The sequence below is a fragment of the Lates calcarifer genome, linkage group LG24 (genome assembly GCF_001640805.2).
Source record: "Lates calcarifer isolate ASB-BC8 linkage group LG24, TLL_Latcal_v3, whole genome shotgun sequence".
Lineage (NCBI taxonomy): Eukaryota > Metazoa > Chordata > Actinopteri > Centropomidae > Lates > Lates calcarifer.
The window spans coordinates 17036818-17054522 of NC_066856.1; the positions used below are offsets into that span (position 1 = coordinate 17036818).

The 17705-nt window shown below is 39.7% G+C and overlaps 1 protein-coding gene across 2 annotated transcripts in view; it reads left to right on the forward strand.

Moving 5' to 3' along the window:
• LOC108885088 (dipeptidyl aminopeptidase-like protein 6) overlaps positions 1 to 17705 on the forward strand; it is a 178952-nt gene that overhangs the window by 14080 nt on the left and 147167 nt on the right. Inside the window, exon 1 of one of the 2 annotated variants that reach the window (XM_018679279.2) lies at positions 4671 to 5155. The exons of the other annotated variant lie outside the window; for it this stretch is intronic. Coding sequence (XP_018534795.1) covers positions 5105 to 5155 — 51 coding nt within the window. The 5' untranslated portion in view covers positions 4671 to 5104. Of the gene's footprint in view, positions 1 to 4670; positions 5156 to 17705 lie in introns of those variants that run through there. 2 annotated transcript variants of the gene reach the window in all.

Genomic DNA, 17705 nt, shown 5'->3' on the forward strand with positions numbered 1-17705 from the left:
CTGCATGATCTTCCTGGCTCTGCATGTGGCAGTGACGCTGCTAATAGATCTCCTGCATCGAGGCTGGAAGATTAATGTGCGCTTTACATGCCTGTGCGCCATTTTTTTTTCTCCTCCTGAATTCATTAGACATGGTAACGATCTGTCGCCCTGACAGTCCGGGGCGGAGAAGGTCAGCACAGACCTCTTATCTAGATTATGGAGCTCCCCACCAGCAGAGAGCTGCACCCAGCATTTTTTTAGATGTTTGAGATGCAAAGCAGCTGATGGTGTGTGTACTGGAATAGTTTCTTCCTGCTGCTCGGTAATGGTTTTTAAATACAGCTATCTTTGGTTTGCTTAACATTTATCACCTGTAGGCGAAACCTTGAGCCATTCAAAAGCACCTTGACCCACATGATTAATCTGCTGCTGTAGAAGCCATGAGAGAACCTTTTCTTACTATTTTCTTGAAATGATACAGTCCTGTTGTATCAGGAGAGGATTTAGGGGTAGTTTTCTAGATTCAGTTTAGTTCGACATTGACATTGTTTACAGTAATTTTATCTGGCTTTCAGACAAGTCCAGTATCTCTCAGGCTGTCATTAAAACAGCAAGACACACTGGTGACAGCCGCGTAGAGGATATCACGGTATCAAGTAATTAAGTTGATAATGAAACCATCGATTTGTCCTACGAAGGTCTCGCTTGAGTTTATTGTGCTGGATGACTGCCGTCACCAGAATGAAGCTTGTTCTCTGGACTCACTCCACTGGGGATCCGGGCCAATCAATTCTGGATTTGGGCAAGGTTTAATCACTTCTGTATAAAAGGCTTTCCGGCTCGTCAAAGTTTTGGAGTCTTGCGTCTTCTTGAGAATACTTGAACTGCTTATTGGTATATGCATTACCATACCTCTTAATGGCCACTACGGAGCAGATAATTTAACTAAATAGATTAATTGATGTGTACAGGCTCAGTTAATATGTGTCTTCAGTAGAACAGTTGATCTGTGCTCCACTAAACCATTTAATTTAGCTTGTTTTGTAGTTGTTAGCTTCTAGTCACTGTTTGCTGTAGTCGTGCAATGACACGTAATTGTCATATATCATATTGGTTTCAATATATACAGTACTGTGCAAAGGTTTGAGACAGTAGTTGAAGTCATCACAATAATGCAATGAATAGTTTTTATTTATCAGTTATCCTCATACAAAGTGCCATAAATAGATAAAAACCTAAATCAAATCGATATTTGCTGTGACCGCCCCACAGCTTTTAAACAGCACCACTTTCCTGAGTGCACCTGCTCACAGTTTTCCAAAGTACTTGGCAGATAGGTTGTTCCAAGCATTTTGGAGAAGTTGCCACAGTTGCTCTGTGGATTTAGGCCATCTCAGTGTCCTCTGTCTCTTCATGTAATCCCAGACTGACTCTTGTCGCTGAAAAGATAGTTCTTTATAACTCTGGCTGTGTTTAGACTTGTTGTCATGCTACAGAATGAATCTGGGGCCAATCAGATGACTTCCTGACTGCATCACTGATACAAATCTAAACATCCTGAGTGCCCAAAACTTTTTGCACTTGTACATGGTCAGTTATGAGTTAATATATTCACATCTGTTTTATGTTTTTGTCTTGTCTGCTTACCTGTGTTGTGATGTTGCATTCAGCTCAAATAACTTAATCTCTGTTATTCAATGTGTATTATTTATGATACAAAGAAGGGTAATGCAGTTAACCAGTAATGTTAATGTTATCCCTTTACTATCCCTTGTAAATGTGTTCATGCAAGCTCAGATTAGAGGTAGTTTAAGATGCATGACTTTGTCCAGTGAACTGTTGTGTTCATACTCAACTTAAATTTAGTTGAAGTTAAAGTTTGATATTTGGGTAAGAGTTTGTGCTCCTTCACAGTGCAATAACCTGCAAAACCCTTTTGCCTTTTTTGTTAACTGTAACTGTGATCTAACTACTTAGAATTAAGTGTTTGCCATAACTATGAACTTTCCCTTACTTGACCCATACTGTAGTTGCTGTATATAGATATTGTAGAAAGAGCCAGTAGCCAGTATTGACACTTGTATGAAAAAATAATTACGTCAATATTTTTTGTGTCTTTTAGTATATTTTATGTATTTTTGTCAAGTGGTTATATTTAATGATTTAGAAAATTGGAAGATTTTCCATTTTGAATTCACTGTCTATGTAACGCAGCAGTTTACTTCCACCAGCCGTTTACTGTGGCTCCTCATATTGGAGTTGGACAGCAGCTGTCCACACTACAGCAGATTTCCTCTTCCCAGCAGAGCTTCCATGCAGCTGGGTAGCTTTGGTTGCTTTCTGGTCTGTGACAGTTTTTTTTTTTCTGTAGAGCACTTACCCATCCCAGTTTTAACATCAGGCTGCTGCTGCCTGCTTCTGCGTGGCCAACACTGCTGTTACAGATGTCCTTGGCCACCACACCTGTGCATGATGGATTCCAACTTGGCCAATGTGTCTAGTAGGGGTATAAACAACATGTGAATTCAATATTTCACGCGTAGTAGAGGCCAGCTCGTGTAGGTGAGGGGAGTTTACGTGACATGTTTGATACATAAACCCTGATTAAATGTGGTGCTATCAGCAGAGCATAAAGTTGTTGCAGAGCAGGAGTTGTTAGCCAAGAGTTGAAATGATGTGTTATGATGGTTATCATTTAAGCATGCCTTTGACAGAAGAGGTCGTTACGAAGAAAATCAGTAGAAAAAATGCCGACACACTAATGAAGCAGCACAGCCAGCTACCTGTCTTTGCAACTGCTGCGTTCCCCCTCTGTCAGCAGTCCAGCTGGAGTCAAAGGAAGCCCGATGCCCCCATTAGGGTGTTTTGACAGCCTTATCCAGCATAATTAATACCAGGCACTTTCAAATGAGATTTATGTGAGACATGCTGTTTGCGCTTCCCACTAGGGGAATCTGCGCTCAGTGAACTGCTGCTGTAAGTTTAGGACACTCAGATGCCTGGCTACATCATCAGTGTACAGCTTTTTATTCAGTACAATAAATAGTGCGAGTCCAAATTCAGAAGATACACTTTCAGAGTGATATTGATTTATGAAGCCTGAGAGAGAGAACCGAGGCAGCCTTCATCTTGAAAGCTGGTGGTCTTTTAGCTTAAAAAACACATTTAAACCATACAGCATACTCAAAGGTCAAAATATTAGAGACTAGGGCTGCAACTAACAGTCAGTTCTACTATCACGTAATCTGCAGATCTTTACTGTCTAAATTGAAATTCCCTCAGGAACACCTTGAGAGAATTCCTTCAAATCTGGCACAAAGGTCTACTTGGACTCCAGGATGAACTGATTAGAATTTGGTGGTCAAGATCACTGTGGCCCCACTAAAACATCTTTTTTGCCATAACTCAAGAATTCATACTCTGATTGTGACAAAATTTTACACAAATGACTAATAGGATAAAACGATGAAGTGAGGTCAAAGGTCAACATCACTGTGATTGCATAATGTTCTGCAAAAAACACTTTTCTGGCCATTATTCAGCACCATAAGTCAGTTCATAGTTCCTGCCCTTGATTATATAGTGGTCGCATACACAGTCGGGCAGTAATTAATTGTCTCAAAGCATAAACATCAATGTAATTACTTTCCTTCTATCTACATCTCTTTGTGATTTGTTATTGATGTCAGTGAAGGAAATCAATAAAGTATAATGACTTACCTGGAGACCTACTGAACCTTGTACATTGTTAAATTAAAATAAAAATTAAATTCTTTAGTTCTATTAGATGGTGCCAGGTCAGCTGGAGAGCAATATCTTTTTCCGTCTATTTTTACATTTTTACAGTATGAGTCAGATGAGGAGTATCTACTCTCCTCCAAATGAAGACCGGACACTGTAGATTATAGAATATAGATTTTAGATGTCTTTTCTTTCAATATACGCTTTTAAGCTGTAACTATACAAAACATTAAAGCCTGCTGGGCTTCACATGGAGCTCTCAGAACAACCCAAAACATCAACAACACAGTCCAGGTTAATTAAAGGAAATATATTATCCCAAAGGTTTTTAACTTACACTCTTTTCCCTTCTTTAATTTGTGGCCAATCTTCTAGATCATCTCCTCCGATTTATCTTGTGACCCTTTCAGAAGCCTCAATCCCCAGGTCGGGAACCAGTCAAGCCTGTGTAGGCACAGCAAGTTGGAAATTGGAAAAGTTTGTTCTGGTTTGTAGACTGTCTATACAACGGTTGATGTTTCTGTGCCATAAATCTATGTGTTGCAGGCCTTTAGTCATGAGTGCAGCTGAGAATGAAAAGTTTCGGGGCTTTAGATGAAGGACACCAAGTTTCTAAAGGTCCAGACATTTAGGTACAAGCCCTCCAGAAGCTCACACAGGCTCCTGATTGATAATTCCATTTAATAATCATGACCTTTAAGGTTCAGTATTTATTACACATAAGAGCCCGTAATTAATAAGAAAACTATATGTGGTCAGATTTTTAGGAAGGTGAAGTTTTTTCATAATCACGACCTTCACGGGTGTAAATGTGCAGCTGATTACAGCTGATCTGGCGTCAGTTTTTCTGCAGGTTACTGTACAGGTCTATTGTAATGCCATCATTATTTTACGCGCTGCCCATCACATTTTAGATGCTTCCTTGCAGCAGCTTAGAAAACACGCACCGACCGTCAATTCCCCAGTGGCGAATGTGGAAGAAGGATTTTTCTGTTTCTCTGAAATTAACGGGAAAAAAGCATCTTCTACGCACCTTCCAACCAGAAAAAAGCGATGATCTATAGTGGTTCATAAACCACTCAAACTTCTCTCCTTCTAAGCTGTAATTATTTTTCCCTGTGTGATTTGCTGTTTTGTGTGCAAGAAAGGAAGGAGAGCTCTGCCGATACACATTTTCAGTGTACAGTGCGCCGAGGGGAGCCCACGTTGTTTTCCTTTTTTTAATCAATCCGTTCGGTTGTAAGCCCACCCACTTATGAACTGGCTCTCTACCTAAGGGGTCTGACTGGGAACTGGCGGGGACGCGGAGCTGACAGAAGCTGCCCAAAAGTCTACAAATTCATCTTCTCGGAAGCACATCTGCGTCGCGAGGGGAGGCAAAATGAAGGAAAAGAGTCTGATTGAGACTGCAAAGATGCAGGGCAACGTATTGGTAAGGTGGCTTTTGATTCGCACGTATTGCATGACGCCGATTGAGTGATTTCGTTTCTTATTAAAATCTTTCAGAAGTACCCCGTTTCCTTTTCCCCACATGCGCTTTGACGCACGTCCGAAGCTTTGGAACGAAGCGTATATAACATTCACCTTTGGGATTTTGCATCTGTTCTAAGCCACTGGGGTGATTTCTGATAGTTCACGCCCTTTTTTGATTTCACGTGTCCTCCCCTTCTTGCAAGTACAGTCGATCTAACGGAGTCAGAGAGGATATGAATCACAGTTAAATGAGTTGGAAAGTTTTTTGTCCTGTTTTTATGGGGCAGATCATAATGATTGCTGCGTTTTGGCTTTGTCTCCCTTTGCCTCATGAGGCTTCTGAGGGCAGAGGTAACCTTTTGCCCAAGGAGGGTCCCATTAATATTTTACTGCATCTAAAGCTGTGAGGTGCAGGATATATTACCCTGGCTGTCCTGCTGGGAGCTGCAGGCAGCTATATGGACCTATATGAGGGGAGTGAATAGCCTACTAAATGTCCTTAGGGACTCTTTGAAATATTAAGGGCCAATACCATGGCTCTTTAAGGCTTTTGATCCTTTAAATGGTTGATTTCAGACATATTATAGCTCATTGTGTATTAACACATTATTTCATGCCTTTAGGCCCTCTGCTGATGTTATCCTAACTTGTGTGAATCACTGATTTTCTGATCAGATCAACTTTATTCCTGGGCAGCTTAGTTTGATGTTAATTCTTCGATTGGCCCAATGATTTGCTTTATTTATAGCTGAATAAGCCGTGCTCTGCCAACACTCAAGGCCATTTTGGAAGATGTGGGACACAGCTGTGTGGAGTCAGGCTTTTCTAAACGGTTCCCTCACTGAAGATGGTCTTTTCCTCTCCATGGCCTTATTTTGTGTGAAGACGTGCAGAGTGTGTTTATCTCTTTTATTCCTTGCATAATGAAAAGTAAACATGGGTGTTTATCATTAGGATTTTTGTCAGTTTTCGAATAAGTAAGTCATGCGCTGAGTGAGATATAATGTGAATATTTTCATTTTTAGCTGGCATTTATGCAACAGTCCTGTTTACATTTTACTAAGTTTTGGATGTGTGTGTGGATTTGGAGCCTGAGGCAGTCAGTGAAACCATCGTTGAGGATATGATATTCATCATGGACTTACTTTCCCAGAAAGTGAAACTATTAGACCAATCGTTCTTCTGAAAATGGAACAAAAATTTTGATTTTTCCAACCTGTTCCTCTTAGAATTCAGTGCAACAGTCCTGTAGGAATGCAGTGAGCATGCAGTGAAAATGCACCTGGTAAAAAAAGACCCTCCATAATGGCTCAGTCTGCTGCCAGATATCTTGACATTTGTTAGTCCATTTAGGCCCCCTCAGTGAGATCTACAACCTGTCAGATCAGTTTACTGACTAAATTCTGCAGGAAGTAAACGTGTTTAGTCCAGAACCCAACCAGGCCTTGTTGTAGCTCCCTGAGGTCTGCTGAAGTCCCAGAAGCACTTTCTCGGCTTTCATTTTGTGTATTTGGACATTAATTGTTTCCGCTGTCTTATTGATGTATTTATATGCTGGCATCCCTACATTCACTGTTTGATTTACCCAATCAGCTGTAAAATTACATTACACTGTATGATTTAGCAGGTGGCAACATAGAAAGTACATGACAGCAAAGCCAACAGTATACTTTGGCTTCAACATGACAGGTTTATTGCACCGAGTGATTGCTTCCTGCACAATAAGCTCATACTCATGGGATGGAGACTAACTGCAGTGTCTCAGTGGGAAGTCCTCTCAATAACAGGGAGAAATCTGCACAGCGTGATTTCTGACCACCAAACATGACGGTTGGACATTGTTGTTGTCTGCTGGGGATTCTGTCTGCAAGTAAAACAGGTAGTACTCAAAAATGGGCCAAAACAGCCTCAAGGTGTTGTGCCTGCACAGGAAATTGCAGCTAATCAAGTCTGCATTCAGATGCCTAAGGGGTAATGACAGCAAAGATGTTACCATGGGATACATGGGCTATTATCTCACCCATTCAGTTGCGGTATGGTGAGGGGAGCGCTGTGTGCTTGATGTCTGCAGATATATGAGCCTCTGGCACAAGTGTGAGACCATTCTGAAACAGTACCAACACTTGTTTTCCAGTTCTTTCACTCTGTTTGTGTCTAATTGTTCTCTGACACGGCAAACATCTCCCTTCAAGGGCACAGACAGCGGTGTTGTTGAACAACTAATGATTTGTTTCTCTGGGCTGGATTGGGAAAAATATATTATGAACTGAGAGATTTATCTCTGTAAAAGAGAAGAGACATTGAAAAGGCTAACCAGGGAGGGTCTTGTTGTCATGGTTATTATATTTAAAACTGTTTTGAGTTCTCAGTTGGAGTAAACATTGGCGCTCCTCCAGTGATGGCTTCTATTGTCTCATTAACTTCAAAGTCTGTGTGGCTGCATGGCACAAGGATTCAATTTAAGCTGCCTTTACTTTAGAAGTATTATAAGGTCATTGTTGAGTTTTTAGGTTTTGGATTGTTTTTCTTACTACACTTTTGAATATTTAAGCAAATATTTGTAAAATTTGATAAATGACTGAAGTCACATGTTGTAAAAGTAAAGTAAATCACTATTACAGATAGATACAGTTAGATACTGTACATCATCCTAGAATCTCCAATAAGATAACTTTTATGCTACAGTTTAATCCTATTGATTATATTAAGATTACAGCCCAAACAGTACTGGATTTTTGAGACCTATCATTACATACCTAACATCAGCATTAACAACTGTTAACTTACCAGTCTAGAAGAAATTAGCTTACACTTAGTTTGGTATTTCTGGACTGCAATTCGATGTTGCGTATCGGCCAGCTAATATAGATATATTAGGAATAAACTAATATTGCCCCTGGATGATTTATTGGCTCTAATTGGGATTACTACTACTGTATAAGTATTTCGTTTCTACCATAACATCAGTGTCATGTTGTAACATTTCAGTGAATTTTAGCCACTCTTGTGTTACTTGATGCAAAATCATTGTTCCAATATTGATAGGGCTGAGTGTAATTTGAAAATTGACAATATTTGTGTTTATGCGTTTCAGCACTGATGCCAAACATTTTTCAAAAACTTGGTGCAGCAGGTCCCAACCAGGGGTCAGGGAGATAAATCTAAGGGCGCAAGACAAGTTATTTATTTTCTTCTAATGTTTCCAGTTTTACTTTACTTTTTTTTAAACTTTTTCTTTTACTTCAAGCATTTAAAACTAAAGTAAAGAAAAAGACCACTTTTTGGTTCAGCTAGTCACAATCAGTAGACATACTGTATGCACCCAGTGATGAGTAGACGTTTCTGTGTTTAAGGGGTCATAAGCTAAAAAGGTTGGGAACCACTGCCTCAGTGAAATGCAGTGAAATTTAATGTTTTATTCAGTATGATAAATCTTGGTCTCCTGCCATGCTTAATCTTCAAACGTGACAACAATATAGAGTCATATTGTCAGTGTGATTCCACTAAAACTCAATATAATCAATTACATTGACTGGGCAATATTGAATTTTTGCTCAGGTCCATAAAAAAAACCTCTTAAAACTCACAAAAGAGATGGTCAGAAAGCTATGATCGAGTCGATCGTTCCTAGATGTTGAATAGTTGACATTTAAAAGATAAGGTTACTCCACCAGACAACAGTGATAAGCTGCATGTACCAACTGTCACCCTTATTGAAGATTAGCTTAATTTGCTGCCTGTTAAGTTTACCCCTGAGAACAGGCTAGAAACAGATGTGGTCCTGTTTACCTACTGCTTCTGTTTTCTATGTAAAACAGCTGTTACTGATACTGTATAACAACTGCTTCAGGCAGATGAGTGCATTTTGATGGAGGACCACCCTGCGTGATTTGGTGCTCCACTATACAGTTAACGCCTTTTCAATACAAACTTCATGGCCCCGGGCCAACATGTAGGTGTTGTGTCAATAGCTCACTTCACTTGTTTTCATGCCTGGCCATTTCAAACCACGTGAAGAAGAAGTGAAATCACAGCGCTGTTTGTCCACCTCCGCATGCATGCTGCTTTATTGATTGCTGTGCAATCCCTGCTGTACCCTGCACCGTGATTTTCCAGACATCTGGTATCTGTGCACCTGTTACCCACTGTCTTGTAGTGAGTGAGTCAGCATTACCATTGTAGCTCTTTTGACATTGTTATCGCTGCATTCTGGGGTTTTCAAAAACATCAAACAGGGCCTGAAATAAGGTGTTAGACATTATAGTAGAGGCACTCTGAACAGCACTGAGATGGAGAGAAGAGCTGTAAATAGCTGCTAAATTGTTTTCATTGTCAAATATTGACTATTTTTTCAATTAATGGATTAACTGTCTGTAAATTGTTAAAAGATAGTGAAAATATTTATCACCAGTTGTCAGGTGCCATCCTAAGTTGAAAACCCAAAGTGATATAAAACAACATAAAGCAACAAAAACTTTTTACCACTGTGTATCTCACTCTACACTCTATTAGTCATCATGCTTTTATTGTTCATAAAATTAAGGCAAATTCAACACAAACAAAATGCTGTCACAAACCTTTTGCAAAGTGGGTACTCATATTTTGATACTGTCTGTGAGGCTGTCTCTCAGTGAGCTCGCCCTTCATGGTGTCTCTGCATACTTGTGGGATATTTATGTTCTTGATTGGGGTCAGCTTTTTGCAAAATCAGAAATGCGGGAGTCTGGGACTGAGGGACTTGATTTATACTGACCTTTTATGCAGGCCACAGTTTTTCAGTGCACAACAGCAGCATTTCATTAGGCCACATTGGAATCCATCATACTGAGCGTTTCCCCTTTGGCTACATTTGTTTGTCGAGCAATCAAGTGAGGCTGGCAGATGGTAAAGTTATCAGCTTTTGCAGCGTAAGAGCTGAAATCCAATGACAAGGGTAGTTAGTTGGATTTTAGTTTGTCTCATGTGAAGCCATCTTGTCAAACAGACTTTTTGTTTTCAATTATTTACCTGTTTGTTGATGTGTTTGTGAGTTTATAGAAGAGTTTTAAAAAAAAGCACAAAATAACTATAATTGGGAGCTGATGGAGTGGCTGATCAATACCAGTAATTTAAAGATCTCTTTGTCTGACGTTGAAATGTCAAACTTTCAGAGCTCACCCCAGAGCCTGTACTCAGTTTCAGAACAAAATCACTCATTGTGCTTTCACTGTGACCCACATAACAACTTATTAAAAGTGAACAGCATTCCAACACATTCAGTTCTCAAACCAAATCTTGAACATTTCTAACTTTGAAAACATGACTTGATTATATCTGTGTATCAAAAGGAAAGGAAGCATTTCTCGTCATTTGGCTTGGCAACTATATATTTTTCATGTCAGTAATTACCTTAGCCTCAGATTTTCCCACAGTACTCTTTTACTGTTTTACTTTAACTACTTGGATCAGTTGCACCTATTTTCCAAGCAAAGTAAGTGTATGTTTTTATCATATGCAATGTTATTAACGATGAATTAAAGCAACTTTATCATGGCAAATGGACAACAGCCATTAGCTAAGCTAAGTTTGCTAGCTACTGCTGTCTCAGTTTTAAACTCCGTCAAACTCTAGAAAACACACTACCACTCTCACATCTCTCTGGTAAATAAAAGGCTGTGACTAGACAGAGTCAGGCTAACCTTTTCACCCTACAGGTGAAACATTACATTAGTTTAGTCTTTATGCTAAACTAATGTAATGCTGGCTATAGGTTAACAGAGAGGTAACTTTGGCAAGAAAGTAAATAAACACACCTACAGTGCAATATTATTTCATTTCCACATCTTATGAATTCAGTTAAGTTTTTTGTGAGCATTTATTCCTCAATTAAAGGCAGTGATACATTCACAAGTGTTTCATCCTGCCTTTAACAGCTGCTAACTATAAATCATTTTGTTATTTTGGGTTTGCCTGACATGATTTGTTTCAGTTGCTTTTACACCCTGCCAATAGTAACATGCCAGAGAAAACAATGAGTAATTGTATTGTTTTGGCTTGAAATTACAGCCATTCAAAGACTGTTGTTGGCAATCAAACCCATATTAGTAGAAACCCAGTATACTGTACTTAACTGTTATTGTTGCTCTATTTCTTTTACTCACACCAAGGAGATAATTGAATTTCTGGAATCTGCTACAGTGGAATCACACTGTGTGCTGTGTTTTGTTTTTAAACTGCCTCATGCAGGAAATGCCCTACATCAACTCCTTGAAATATTCGGAGGCATCTTCCCTCCTTGTGCATACAGTATCTGTCGTCTCTCTCTGTTGCACCCTCTTGCCAGCCCTGAGCAATCAATCACCACTTAGCCAGGCTTACACCATGCTGAGTGCTCTTGCGAAATAATGAGTATACAGTAGCTGAATATTTCATACAGCCCGCCCCATCCATCCCTGCATTGTTTGCATCTTGAGATTGAGGACCCGTGCGAGTTAAGGTCTGATTGCTCCGATGTTCGTCTTTTATGAGGAGATACAGTAATTGGGGCTTGTTTAAGTAGCCCTGTTGATGTCTTTATTCTCTGTTTAGGTGTAGCTATTTATTATAGTGACACTGAGATAGTCCCAGTGTGCTCAGTTAGCACTTAATATGCAATTTATGAGTGAAACATACTCTTTTCATGTCGTACATTGATGAGGTAAAACACAGAGTTGTGAAGGAGGAAGTGGACACATAAAGTAGTTGGAATTGGAGAAGTATTCTCAAGGACCATACCAGTGGTTTCCATTGGTTCAGTATACTCATTACGTCACTGTTGGCCATGTCCCAAAGAGTACAATTGAATTTTAGATATATGTCCTACCTTGGAATCATTTATCATCACAATGCTCACCCAAATTTTGGCTTCTTGTGGTCTTGAATAAAAATGGTAATATGACTGAAATCTAACATAATATCCATTTCTTCACCTGACTAGACAAATGTACCACTAACTAGGCTGTCACTGGTCCTTTAAACGAAAAGTTAACATTCATGATCCACTTCTGCAGAATGTCGTGAAAAACAAAATGTAAATTTGTCCATTTGTCATATTAAAAGAATTGCTGTTGTCTGAGTATATACCAGTTTAAGTTTTCCAAACAGTGCCTTCTTTCAGCTATTACCACATAACCTTGACAAAAATAAAGGTGAAGGAAAACATTCAGGGTGATGGATTACCCATCTCAACCAAGTTTCAAGTTTCTGCAAGTTGATTTTCATAAAGTGCACTGAAATTAATGGAAACTGCCTGCAAGGAAGAAAATTAATCTAAAAGCACATGGTATAATTTGGAAAGTGGACAGCGATAACTGTATATGCAATTTGCAGTTAATGGGGTAAATCATCCAAAACTACCAGTATGCTTCTTTAAGCTTGAACACAGTTGAAATGTGGATTGTGCAACTCAGTATCAGGACAATATAAGGCAGTATTTTGTGCTTTCAGGCTGGTGTAGTGATTTTGGGTTCTGGAAGTGTTCTGACAGGTATTTGGATGAGCAGACTTTGCGTAATAAATGCAGTACATTGTGATTAGAGACTAATTTAGCAGCCTGTTGTATGATGCCAGAAGTTGGATCTGTATATACAGTATATGTGAATATACATTATATAATCATAAGTCATAAACTCCTCCGTTTCTCTCACTGCAATTATCTCAAACTACAATAAGAAGTAGTTTCTCAGGATTATGAAAACAAAAGATGATAGTCTTTTAGTCTCATGAAGGCCTCTTTCCTCCCCTTGAAGACGAACTCTGCCTTTGTGCTCGGCATTAATGATGATTTCCCTCAGTAGCACTCGTTAGGACTCTGACATGATAAGCTGGTTTCCACCACTTACTCATGGCACTGAGCGTAATTGCATTTCACAGGCAGACTGTGTGCACGGAATGAGAAAGCAGACGACTCAACGACTCAATTTGTCTGAAATCAGTACATCTCACTGCATCACTACAGTGTTTATCATGTTGTGTGTATGTATAGATGTTGTAGATATTTATAGCTGCCGATACATTCTGTAGATAGGGTAGGTAAAATGAGGAGAGATGCCGAAGGGCTCTGTCCTTTAATGAAGTGATAGTGTGTGAAAGAAGGTAAACATGAGGGGAGTTTAGGTGAATGATAGAGAGAGGCAGACAGACTGACAGACAGGGGGGCAGATGGAGAGGAAAAAATAAAGGTTTGATGCCAAGTTTTTGACTTTCAAATTGGGACCACACAGTCCAACATGATGAGAGAGTTTGGAAACCTATTACAAATTAAGCTGTGGACAACAATTTGGCCAAAATTCTGACTAGATTAGCCACATTCTGTCAGACTGGGCAAATAAACATCTTTTTCGCTCGGACTAGAAAAACAACAGCAAAAGGTAGCAGGACTGGCAAGTTTGCAATGGTGTCTGCAAGGCACAGACAAAACACAGTGGCAGTGATGGAAAGGAAGAAAGTAAATACTTTATCCTTCTACGTCACTACATTTCAGAGAGAAATATTTAACTTTTACTCCACTTCATTTATTTGTCAGATGGAGTTAGCTTAACCTCAAACCAGTTACATTATTAAAATGCTGCTTAATGCATCACTTGGCCTGGGTGATATTTGAACTCAGAATCCTCATACAGTATATTATTATGAACGATAATAGTATATATATGTTATATAATTTATGATGAAAGAAAGTATTGGATAACATTAACATGTTGGATGTGAACATATGACTATTTACTTTTACTATTATTGTGCATATACCAGTTTTAAAAGATTCAAAGCTGTTCTGAATTTGAGGCTGTTACGTGCTTTTGTGCTGTATGAGTTTCTGTTGTAGAAGCTTTATGATCCGCCTATAGGACCATTTTCTCTCCTCCTTTTGCCATCAGGCAACCTATGATTAATCTGTGCCATTTGAGTCTTGGCAGAGGAAGTTGGGGAAACTGCCGGCTAGAATTCTGGGTAATGATGTACAACTCGCTCTAACAGGATTCTTAGCTCTCCTCTCTGGTCTCTGTGCAGCAGGGAGGGCTTTGTGCATGGTTGTACACAGCAAATTCAATTAGCCTTTTTTTCTAGTCCTCTCTCAGAGTCTTGTCCATCCTGTAAGTAAGCAGCTTCTGTTACAACTGTGACATCAGACAGATGTCCGGCCTCCACGTTCTGCACTGTTGCTGTACTCCCTGTTGTGTGGCAGAGGTGCCATAGGCAGTTTCCTGGTTAGAGTGGCTGTCTAATGAGATCATTAAAGCTAGCCAGACAGAAAATGAAAAAGCACCTGTTGTAGAGGGGAATGTTGTGTATTCCCTGAACATTAGAGGAATATTACCTTGTGGTGCACTGGGAGAACGTTCTGCTCTGCTAAATTAACTTTTGTGCATCCATGCCTTGTGTGGCTGATGTATTATTAATTATGATATGGATGTGAGGGATTCATTTGAATTAATTGGAGGCCTCTTGAATGCCTCACGGTCTGCCATTTTCTCAACACATTAGATGTGTAACACTAAGGGCACAATCATGCCATGCATATTTGAAGCAGGTTTTGTTTTCTCAAGCTCTTGAGAATTTGAGTTTTATTTCTTCAGACAACAAAAACACAAAAGGATCCAGCCTTCTTTCCAAGTGGTGTGCTTCATTAGGAGCGAGAACATAATCCCACAACAACAACAATAAAAGGCCTCAAAATGTAATGTTTGACGGGTATAAGCAGACAAACATTTTGCATCTGATAGCCGACAGTCGCTGGTGTAATGAGGAGTCAAGATGAGGTGAAATGCCTCTTCAGTGTTGGCAGATGCATTTCTTTGACATCTCCTGCTGCCAGATCCTGTAACTTTGCAGGGTTGATGCTGGGGTTATCAGAACTCTGGGACATAAGCAGCTACTCTGAGTCATGCTAGTTTGGTTTATAGGGCCTGCTTGATTTGAAGTTGTACAGCAAGTAAACACAATACAAACTGTCAATTTGTAAGCTGATTTAACACCAGCTCTTCAACTGTTGGTATTTTGTAATAAGGAATAATAATCAATACCTCTTAGATGCATTGCTCATATGAGCTAGTGATAAACAGTAGTTGGAGTTATTGCAGCGTTCTCTGATAGTTCCTATACACCCACCTACAACAGTTGAAATATTATGTTTCTGCTCAGCTACAGTAGTAGTCTTGTGTCTAGTGTCTCATACAGGCAGCTCAGTGAAGCTGAATTAATAGATTACAGTAGCATCCCAGGCACACTTGCCAGTTCCCACTGATTGGGCAGATGCTCACTGGCAGGTATCCACCCCAGCAGTACAGTATGGTCTCAGTGGCACACTGGTGTGTCTTTACGCACATTCGTATACACACCGACCTATTAAAACAGGTCCTGCAGAGCAAGAAGAAAGATTTACACTGGCTGCATTAAGGCAGGGCGGGATGTCAACGTTTCTGTACCTGATGTCAAGAATCAGCTTTGGCTTGTGGCAGTATGTTTCGTGAAAGCTTCCCCCACCTTAAGTCAAGCTTTAAGGGTGGCCATTGAGTTATTTCTTTCCTCAAATGAGAAGAGGTGCTCTTTTTCTTGACCCCCACTATGGGGTTTGCTTTGGAAAATGGTCAAATGAATATTCCTTCAGCAGATCCAACTTGATCCCCCAGGCTGCTTGGTACATTAGTGCACCAATGTCACACTTTAAAAGGACATTTGGTATTGCTGTTAGGAATTCAGTAATAATGTAAAATAATAAAAATATTTTTTCAGTGATTAATGAATCATCAGTGATTCTGATGAGCCAGTTTTTAAAGCTAATTTAACAGATACTTTTATCCACTTGGGAGCAGCATAACAAGCTGTAAAAATAATGTTTTATTACTGCATTAAAAGAGTAATCCAGCACTTTATCAGTACACTCCTATAACAATGTGGAGGTTTTTTTCAAGTATCCAAAATCGATGTGGCAGAGTCACAGATGCTGTCTTTTTTAGCTGCAGAGTGCTCCATTATGTTCACCAGTCACCAATTTTGGCTATTTGGTGCTGGGCAAGTTGAATACAGGAGGTTTTTAGAAGTAGATTGTTGATAGATAGTTGTTGGGTGTTGTGATTATAGGGAAAAGTGGATCTTTTGAATCTGTCTTTAAAAAATAATTTAATTATAGTGATAAATTTCTTAAATTATTTTTATATTGATTTAAGACCACAGAGTCCAGCTCCAGTCTGCATTTGCTGTGTAAAAAAATGTCTCAGCGACTCTCGTTTGTGTCACTGTCCATCTTTCCTCAGTGATTATAAACTAAAGCTGGCCTCTGCAGTGATTTTGTCAGTGTGTATTGATTGTAAGGAAAATACCTAGAGTCTGACATGGCCAATTTGTCATGAACAGTAGAGGCACACACCCAGTGCCACTATACAGGTCTAATTCATCACAGCGTATTGACTCGACTCAGCTTCTTCCTGATCATCAATTATAATCTTTGGTAAAGGTATCAACACTGTTCTCAGAAGATTCTTTTGTGTTTATCACAGATGGTATGAGAGTAGTTAGAGCTTCTAGGTATTGACTGAACTAGACATTCAGCTTTTAGGAGAGACTGTTAGTAGTATTGGGCTTCTGCAGGCATGTACCACATCACACCCTGAATGATCTCTCTTAACCCTATAAACACACCTTCCAATATTCCACATTGACCCTTTGGCACTCTTCTTTCAATGACATCTTCCTCAGCGTGTACGTCTCCTCTACAAACCCATGGCATTTGATTTTTCCCGGCGAGCAGGAGAGAAAAATCTCTCGAGTAGACTGATAGATTTGGGCCATAATGAGAAGGCTCTGACTCACAGGCTGACAGGTGAGAGCATATCTCAGCGCCCCCTGGAGCCACAGAAAGGTCAACGTGCCTCTTAATCAAACATCAGGCAGGCCGGGGCCCACTGTCAGCTGGACGTTGCTGCTCGCTCCCTGCTGAGTTTAAAGTTCACTCCCATCTGCTCCATGAAACTTACCCCAAGCAACAAAATGGCAGCCGTTATGCTCGCATAAAGCTGTCGTGAGGTAGATTTGATAGCCGTTTATAGTGGTGCCTGGTGATGAAGAGGCTCTATGTTCTGAAAATGAGCCCATCTCAGCTACATGGGATAGTGCATGTCGATGAAGTATTCACACTCAAGGAGGTTTGCTTTTGCTTGGGAGATGCAGCCTCTGCAGCTCCTCCCTTTATTCTGAACCCTTAAGAGGATATTTTTATGATGGGTATAATTTTTGTAGATAAAAAAGCTTTTGGTTGCTTTCTTTTTCTCAGCCAGGCATCAGAACATGTTCAATAAAAGAGTTGTTTCATTTTTCAATATTTCTAAGCACCAGAGTCTAAAATGTTCAAAGTTTTACCCATGACAGTGTAATATGCGGCCCTAAACTAAATAGCCGCAACCTCTAAAGTGTCTCTTTGAAAATCAAACCTGAGATGCCTGCCTTGGAAGTATCTCAACAGCCTCCACTGAACACATGGAACTCATTACTCATTT